Source organism: Lepidochelys kempii, chromosome 6, assembly GCF_965140265.1.
Source record: "Lepidochelys kempii isolate rLepKem1 chromosome 6, rLepKem1.hap2, whole genome shotgun sequence".
Lineage (NCBI taxonomy): Eukaryota > Metazoa > Chordata > Testudines > Cheloniidae > Lepidochelys > Lepidochelys kempii.
The window spans coordinates 6330245-6339776 of record NC_133261.1 but is presented as its reverse complement, the minus strand read 5'-3'; the positions used below and the strand labels follow the sequence as shown (position 1 = coordinate 6339776).

Sequence of the window (9532 nt, the reverse complement as noted above, 5' to 3'; positions counted from 1 at the left end):
CTGGGTCAAAGGGAGAAACTCCCCCGTCAACTCCCCTTACTCTTCTCGTTCTGATGGAGTACCAGGAGTCTACGGGAGTGCGTTTGGCGTGGATCGATCGCTGCAGCGTTGACCCACCTAGTAGTGGAGATAAGCCCTCAGATAAGGATTGCAGCCTGTTGAGTTTTAGTCAGGAGAAAATGCATTGTACTTTTTCTTTCATTTGGAACCATTTTCTGTTTCTATTATCTTTGCTTAAACCTCTGCTCATTTTTAGTAAAGGTATTCTTGGTTTGACTCTCAGTTCATCTCAGTGTAATATATTAAAGCGCGAATCCTCAGCTGATCTAGCAGGCTGGGTTGTATACTATCTCTCTGAAGACAGTGGACTCAGTCATTTCGGTGACAGCCCAGGGATAGGGGCTGGATACTGCCGGGGAACACGTTTCAAAGAGCTTTCAGGATTGGAGTGCAACTGAGGTGACCTGCGAGGCAAAGTAAAGGCTGGCTGAGCTTTGGAGGAGAATGGTTGGAGGGCGGGGATGGAGGAGGGTCAACAAGCTGGCTAGTCCGAGAGCTGACAAAAATAATTTAGCCCCTGCAAGTCGCTTGCTCACTGATACATGGGAGAGACAGGGTGACTCACAATCCTGAATTCCTCCAGAAAGCGTCACAACCTTCTTAAACCTTTCTGGGGCTGCCAGACATTGTTGGAACACAATAAAAGAAAAAAAAAACAATCCAAATAAAGCTCAGTGGTAACCTGCATGATGAGGAATGAGATTGCAGTGGAGCAGGAACTGAGTTCTCCTGCTTCCACCTCCCAATCAGTAACGCAGTATGGAGTAAACAGGCTCAAGAGAAAGTGAGCAATTTGTGCATCACTTTCCAGTGGGCATCTTTCACCTCCTTGTTCCTCAGGCTGTAGATCAAGGGGTTCAGCATGGGGATCACCACCGTGTAGAACACAGAGGCTATTTTGTCAGTGTCCAGGGAGTAACTGGTGGAGGGTCGGAAATACATGAAGAGGAGGGAGCCATGGAACATGGCCACGGCCGTCAGGTGGGAGGTGCAGGTGGAGAAGGCTTTGCGCCTGCCCTCGGCAGAGCGGATCCGCAGGATGGTGATGATGATATATGCGTAGGAGAGGAGAATGATCACAATGCTGCTCACGACCAAGCAGCCAGTCGAGGCAAACATCACAATCTCATTGACGCGTGTGTCGGAACAGGAGAGCGACAATACCGGAGGAACATCACAGAGGAAATGATTGATGGCATTGGAGCTGCAGAATGATAAACGAAAAGTAAAAATGGTGTGTACCATTGAGTCCAGCAAGCCCACGGCATACACCCCAGCCACCAGCTGATGACAGAGCCATCGGGACATGGTGACTGTATAGAGCAGCGGGTTACAGATGGCCACATAACGGTCATATGCCATCACAGCCAGCAGGAGGCAATCTACATGACCAAAAGTACTAAAGAGATACATTTGCACAGCACAGGCATTGTACGAAATCCTTTTACTCTCGGCTAAGAAGTTCAGCAGCATCCTAGGGGAAATTATGGAGGAATAGCACAGATCAGAGAAAGACAAATTACCAAGGAAAAAGTACATGGGGGTGTGGAGACGGGAGTCAATCTTGATTAACACGATCATCCCCAGATTCCCTACCAAGGTAACAATGTAGATCACTAGGAACAACACAAAGAGAGGGACCTGAAGCTCCGGGCGATCTGTCAGTCCTGAGAGAAGGAACTCGGTCACCGTTGAGTGATTTCCCTTTTTCATCTCCTCCGAACCAAGACCAGGGAGCTGCAGTGACGTGGGCAGGCAGGTGGCTCAGGAATTCTATCCCCTCCCTAGAAGGAGAGGAAGGGAAGAAATTATGGAGGTTAGTTTCTTAGGGGACTCCCCTGCTGAATCAAGAAAAGGCCTTAGTCCACAGAGCCAGATGTTCAGAGCCGATCATTCCAGTTATCTGAAAAAATGGACACACAGCCGAAATGTAAGAACCAGTGCGTTAACTATGCCCCACACATGGGCATTGCTGTTCCTACACACAGCAGCAAACAGTGACTTCTGACTATTGCACTGAAATAGTCGGGCTGAAAACAAGGGGTGAGAGTTTGTGCCAAGCGGCGCTCTTCCCAATTCATACAAGGTGGGCTCTGCCATTTCAGTTCTGGGTTACTTAGTGTGATCATTAAGCCTGTTCAGGAAAATGAAAATGGGCTTTGCATTACTTGGTATGAAATCCCAGAGTCATAACATAATGCACACACTACACCACCCCTGCCCCCGGCACCTGTAACCTGCTGCTTTCTCCAAAAGATGAGGGTTTTTTCCTTTAGCACAAGGCATGGAACATGATGCTTTGGCTTCCAAAGATCTTGGTTCAATCCCGGCTGATGACCACAGTGTCTGAATTTGTTTGTAAGCATAATTCAGTCCAACTGCATGGACCTGCAGAAGACAGAGAGATATATCTTTGCTTCCCCCCTCAAGAGAAGCTGCTACGCGGGAGAATTCAGGAGGTTTTACACTGTTCTTGGTGACCTGGGGGACCTGATCCCTGAAGCAATCGGGTTCACCAAGGCGCACAACACACAATTAAAACACACTGGGTCGGCCAAAGCTACCCCAAAGTAACTCGTACCCTGGGGGTTTAATCTGTTGCACTCTTTGCTCCTTTTGTTATTAAACGGTCCCATGTCTGCACAGTTACCCAGGGCAGAGCTAGGGGTACGTTTCATTCTGATGCTTTCACTGTGCGCTGGGGGACGAGTGGCGTGGGTGTGATGACTATCATGGGCGTGGGGAGGAAAGGAGATTGAGGGAGAAAATGGGATGTCAATGAAGTTACCCCAGTGGAAGATCTCCAGGTCTCCAAATCCCTTCTTGTCCTACAAAATGACGTTGTCATCCTTCTTCCAACCCCATGATTCTAATTACAGCAAACACACCTAGGAATCGGTCTGCTATCCCATGCTGACCCCCATGCACCCTGATGAATAATAATATTAACCAGCAACAGCTCCTTTTTTTTTTATTTTTTATTCTCCCTTCTCTCCCCTCCCTTTCACATCTCCCCATCTCTTTCCCCTAAGTCTTTCCATGGTGACTTTCTCCTCGCGTGATTTCCTGCCCCCTCTCTCAGGGCTAGATTGTCAGAGTCCTTCCTCAGCAAGGGAGAATAAGGCCTTTCCCCTTGCCCCTTGCTCAATGATGCTCAAATCATGGATTCTGGCCATGATGGAAATGGCAGGGGCTGCTCACCCAATAGACCCCTCTGGAAGCAAGCAGGTAGGGGAGAACACAAGGAGTGGGAGGAACCTCCCCCACTAAGCATGACAGAAACTGTGATTGTTTCTGGTCTTCTTGGGTGGTGTAGCTACCCACTGACCCATACTCGGGGTAAATTGTAAGCTTAAAATCTAGAATTGCATCTCCTTCCATTCATCCCCTTTCCCATCTTCCTACTCCTCTCTCTTTCTCTAACTTGTCCATCTTCAGTGTTCTCCTCTCAGCTCCTTCACCCTGCCCCCCTCTCCTCTTCTGCCTCTGGTTCTCAGCCACTCCGACCTCCTCCTGTAGCTCTCGCTCATCAGTGTCAGTGCCCTTTGGGATAGGGAATCTCTCTTGTCCAATAACATAAGTGTCTTCGAATCATAGAAGATTAGGGTTGGAAGAGACCTCAGGAGGTCATCCAGTCCAATCCCCTGCTCAAAGCAGGACCAACCCCAACTAAATCATCCCATCCCAGCCACGGCTTTGTCAAGCTGGGCCTTAAAAACCTGTAAGGATGGAGATTCCACCACCTCCCGAGGGAACCCATTTCAGTGCTTCCCCACCCTCCTAATCAAACAGAGTTTCCTAACATCCAGCCTAGACCTCCCCCACGGCAACTTGAGGCCATTGCTTCTTGTTCTGTTATCTGCCACAACTGAGAACAGCCAAGCTCCATCCTCTTTGGAAACCCCTTCAGGTAATTGAAGGCTGCTATCAAATCCCCGCTCATTCTTCTCTTCTGCAGACTAAATAACCCCAGTTCCCTCAGCCTCTCCTTGTAAGTCAAGAGCTTTAGTCTTGTGACATGACTCAGTTACTACACCATCAGCTCAAGAGCACGACAAAGTTGAATTATCTTCCTATAGAGCCCACAACTTGGTTATTTCTTTCGTACAGATGGGCCTTTACTGAACAATCACTGCCATGCAGAATGTCCTTGCAGCAGCCCCCTGTCCCTGGTCAAGCTAAGGAAGACAGAATGTGCATTCTTGATTTAGTTGGTGTTGGTCCCGCTTTGAGTAGGGGATCGGAATAAATGACCTCCTGAGGTCTCTTCCAACCTTAATATTCTATGATTCTAGGATGATCCCCTGCCTTATAGTGATGTCACACGGGAGAGCAAGGCTCTGTCAGAACCTAGATTCATAGATTTTCAGGCCAGATGGGACCTTTGTGATCATCTAGTCTGACTACCTGTACAACATAGGCCAGAGAACTGCCCCCAAATCATTCCGAGAGCTGATTTTTTTTAGAAAAACCACCAATCTTGATTTAAAAATTGTCCTTGATGGAGAATCCACCGCGACCCTTGGTAAATTGTTCCAGTGGTTAATTACCTTCACTCTTAAAATGGGTGCCTTATTTTCAGTCTGAATTTGCTAATGGTGCAGCATGTCTTCAGAGAAGTCCTGTTATGGTGAATGAATGTCTCATGGTGGAAAGAGAAATAAGTCCCTCAACCACTTATGAATGTGAGGTGTGGGGTGAGGGTGGAATTGGGGAAAGCTCTGTCTCTTGTACTCTCAGAAAGACAGGCACCCTCCTTTCCACTGTGGGGTGTTACCTTGCACTTCATATGATCTTCCAGGATGATCCAAATCCTTCCCCCCTTTCCGGCCCCCATGCACCAGGCTGGTAGCACGAAGGGGGCACAAAGCCAACCCAGTCACCAAGTTGAGAAGTCCCCTGCCATGGGTGAGTTGCTGGGTAACATAGAGTAGGGGTAGCTCTAGCCGGTTGCCAGTTTAGGGGTGGGGCCAGAGAAAAGGGGGTGTGGACAGAGTGGCCTTGTGCTCTCTTGAGCTTTGCCCAGCACACTACAGCCTCATCCCAAAACAACAGTATTTAAATGCACAAACCAACCAGCCCTCATGGGATGATTTTCATTTTTCTGGCAAAGAGCAAGAATTCTATTCAGTTTTACATCTTTCCCTCTAGGTGGCGATAGCACCACTAGGGATCCCCAGCTGTTGAGGGGCTGTCGATCCACTGTGACTCAGTGCAGCTCCGAGGCTGCCCTAAGTTGTAATGGGAGGGCTGAACTGAGCCCTAGGCCGGCCCCAGGATTGGAGGCCACCAAGGTGCCCGGCTAAAGCCCTATTAATTTAGCAGATTTAAGAAAAAATAGCATTAAACAATGGCCCTGCCCGATACCAGTCAGCTCTGTGTTCTTGGGGAACCGGGGCGCAGTATCCAGCCTGTCTGACTCATGAGGGACACTCCCTCCCACCAGCCTCTGCTTGAACCAAAACCGATCAGAAGAAAGACTTACAGGAAGCAATAAAAGGCAGTGGGAGACACACCTAAACCCCTCCTGACAAGGGGGACAGGATTAAGGCAACTCCCCTAGCCTCATCTGCATCAAAGATGGGACAGGGAGGCATTTCCATTAGCACACGGAATGGAGAACAGAGATTGCAAGGCAAGAACCGCACTGAACTCTGGGACCAGATCAGCAGGAAGCACTGCATCATGGGGGAATCTCTGCTCCAGGTGTTAATCAACCTACGCCTGCACACACCCAGCTTAGCAGTTATCACACCAGTTCTAGTAATGAATCCTTGATTGATATCCAAAATACTAGAGCTGCCTAATTGCATTGTGAACTCCCTGGAAGGACCCCCCATAGCCAGGAATGATCACTTCCTATTGTCTAGCCTAAAGAAAACCCTGGAGTCATCAGCATGAGCTTCAAATTAAGCATGTCTGCTTGCAGCATTGGGTCCTTAGCGAGCTACAATAGGGAGTAAGTAGAAAATCACCAGCCAGTCATAACACCATCTACGAGCAGTGGATGTAAGTGTTGAATCAATGCCACCAAATAATTGCAGCTCTTTGCTAGGCTGGACTAGGGGGCTTGCTATGTTGAAGCCTGCCACAGAGCACAGTGGTAAAGAGCGCATCCAGGTCCAGCTAGCTGATTGGGACCTCACTCACAATGGTGACATAGGAAGAAGAACATGAGAGTGGAGGGAGAGGTCCATCTTGACAGGTGTTTGTCTAACCTCTTATTGCATCCCTTGTTACTCCTTTGACTTCAGAGGAGTTGCTCCTGACCTAGAGCAGGATAAGGGATATCCGAATCAGGCTGTACAGTGGGGTCTGCCTGAGAAAGCTTGACTCGTGGATCTTATCTGCACTAGAAAATTTACGACCTGCTAGATGCAATGCACGCTCTAATGAGACTGGGCACATCTACACTGCTGCTGCAAATCAAGTCTGAGAAGCCCAAGGGTTTCCACTGCATTTTGTGTAATTAAACACTCTGGTAATGATTTTCAAATTAGATCATTTGGATGTCTCCCTTTTGGGGTATGGAACATGAGATGCCCTCACAGTGCCTGGGAGAGTGGTCAAGCATGTTCTGAAAATCAGCCCTTTTATCACAGAACAATAGAATCATAGAATATCAGGGTTGGAAGGGACCCCAGAAGGTCATCTAGTCCAACCCCCTGCTCAAAGCAGGACCGATCTCCAATTAAATCATCCCAGCCAGGGCTTTCTCAAGCCTGACCTTAAAAACTTCTAAGGAAGGAGATTCCACCACCTCCCTAGGTAACGCATTCCAGTGTTTCACCACCCTCTTAGTGAAAAAGTTTTTCCTAATATCCAATCTAAACCTCCCCCACTGCAACTTGAGACCATTACTCCTTCTTCTGTCATCTGCTACCACTGAGAACAGTCTAGAACCATCCTCTTTGGAACCCCCTTTCAGGTAGTTGAAAGCAGCTATCAAATCCCCCCTCGTTCTTCTCTTCTGCAGACGAAACATCCCCAGTTCCCTCAGCCTCTTCTCATAACTCATGTGTTCCAGTCCCCTAATCATTTTTGTTACCCTCCACTGGACTCTTTCCAGTTTTTCCACATCCTTCTTGTACTGTGGGGCCCAAAACTGGACACAGTACTCCAGATGAGGCCTCACCAATGTCGAATAGAGGGGGACGATCACGTCCCTCGATCTGCTCGCTATGCCCCTACTTATACATTCCAAAATGCCATTGGCCTTCTTGGCAACAAGGGCACACTGCTGATTCATATCCAGCTTCTCATCCACTGTAACCCCTAGGTCCTTTTCTGCAGAACTGCTGCCTAGCCATTCGGTCCCTAGTCTGTAGCTGTGCATTGGATTCTTCCGTCCTAAGTGCAGGACCCTGCACTTATCCTTGTTCAACCTCATCAGATTTCTTTTGGCCCAATCCTCCAATTTGTCTAGGTCCCTCTGTATCCTATCCCTACCCTCCAGTGTATCTCCCTCTCCTCCCAGTTTAGTGTCATCTGTAAACTTGCTGAGGGTGCAATACACACCATTCTCCAGATCATTTATGAAGATATTGAACAAAACCAGCCCCAGGACCGACCCTTGGGGCACTCCACTTGATATTGGCTGCCAACTAGACATGGAGCCATTGATTACTACCTGTTGAGCCCGACAATCTAGCCAGCTTTCTATCCACCTTATAGTCCATTCATCCAGCCCATACTTCTTGAACTTGCTGGCAAGAATACTGTGGGAGACCATGTCAAAAGCTTTGCTAAAGTCTAGGAACAACATGTCCACTGCTTTCCCTTCATCCACAGAGCCAGTTCCCTCATCATAGAAGGCAATTAGATTAGTCAGGCATGACTTGCCCTTGGTGAATCCATGCTGACTGTTCCTGATCACTTTCCTCTCCTCTAAGTGCTTCAGAATTGATTCCTTCAGGACCTGCTCCATGATTTTCCAGGGACCAAGGTGAGGCTGACCTGCCTGTAGTTCCCAGGATCCTCCTCAAGCTGTCTCAAGCTGAGCACCCCAACAATTTAAGGCACTAGGCACTCTTTACAGTCTTGGTCTCCACGCCGGACAGTGTATGCCATGATTTCAGATCGGCTGCAATCCTCCCTATGAATAACATGGCTACAATAATACTGCAAAATATTAACAGGGTTGAAGGTGCTATCACCAGTTAGTGGGAAAAATGTAAAACTGAACATAATTCTTGCTGTATTATCCTGTTCGGGTGGGGTTTGTTTGCTTGCCTGCAGAAGTACTGTTGTTCTGGTCTGAGCCTTCATGCAAACACATAAGACTGTGCCGCATATCCAGCAAAGGAAATGGCCTTGTTCTCTCTTAAGAAGTTCAGCAACGTCTTGGGAACGATGGCGGAAGAGTAGCAGAGGTCACAGAAGGACAAGTGACTGAGGAAGAAGCACATGGGGGTGTGAAGCTGGGGCTCTATCTTGCTTTTCACCCCACTTTTTACCCCACTTTCATGGGAAAAAACTCCCACTTCTTCAGATGCATAAGAAGTGGGATTTTTTTACCCATGAAAGCTTATGCACAAATGAATCTGTGAGTCTTTAAGGTGCCACCAGACTCCCCATTAGTTAAAATGAAATGACAAGTCTGAAAAACAGATATTGTGTCTGCTTTAGAGGCAACATTATGGGGATGTCACACCTAACTTAAGACCCTTTGAAAATTTTTTCTTGTACAATTTTCCCTGGATTTCTTTAATGTGGCAATAGTAGGAGGGTGTTGGCCAGACATGGAGGACAGAGATGTTCCCTGACTTCTTCTATGATGTCTGAAGATATGGATGGATCAGCGTTGTTAGTGACGTGGGAAATTGGAAGAACAGAGTGAAGGGCAGAAGAGGTGCTAATTGTCTGTATTGGGGAGCCCGCCTCGGCCCTTCATTTCTCCATCACAACCCAAATTTCTGGAGCACAGGAGCCTGTCTACGTCTGCATCTACTTTGCGTTTCTTGCTCATTGACTGGGAGGTCTCTGGCCCGACCCCTCATTCCTGCTCCCATTTCCCTGAGGCCAGAAAGAGATGGCTGAAGCATTGCTTTAGCACAGCTCCAAATCTGTGTTCATGGCTTGGTTAGGAGAGTATGATCTAGGCTACATCATGACACTTATAGTTCTTCTGGTGAGGTCTCTATTGTTAGAGAGCCAGAAAGACTTGACCTAAATTGGTACTAATCACAGAGGTCCTGTCTAGAATGATTATTCAAAGGCCAATATCTGTTGTGCGTGAACAGCCATTAGTTGTCTTCAGTTAAGACCTGACCCAGTGTCCAACAGCCATTAGTTGTCTTCAGTTAAGACCTGATCCAGTGTCTGGATTTTTGCTCCAGATGATATTGTGACAACTGTGACACAGGGCCAGGCCTGTGACAAAACCGGAGCAATGAGATTTCACCCAGTATTAGTTCTCAAAGATACCCTGGCTGCACTAGATGATTAGAGTTGGGAGGAAATGCCTGGTGAC

At 47.8% G+C, this 9532-nt stretch overlaps 1 protein-coding gene across 1 annotated transcript; it reads right to left on the bottom strand.

The window, feature by feature from the left end:
• Positions 1-834: 834 nt before the first annotated feature.
• LOC140913773 (olfactory receptor-like protein OLF2) lies at positions 835-2489 on the bottom strand. Its single transcript, XM_073350570.1, has 2 exons — positions 2478-2489; positions 835-1773 (listed from the first exon to the last, which is right to left on the bottom strand). The coding sequence occupies exon 2, from the start codon at positions 1771-1773 to the stop codon at positions 835-837; it is 939 nt and encodes a 312-aa protein (XP_073206671.1). The 5' UTR covers positions 2478-2489.
• Between the last annotated feature and the right edge of the window lie 7043 nt (positions 2490-9532).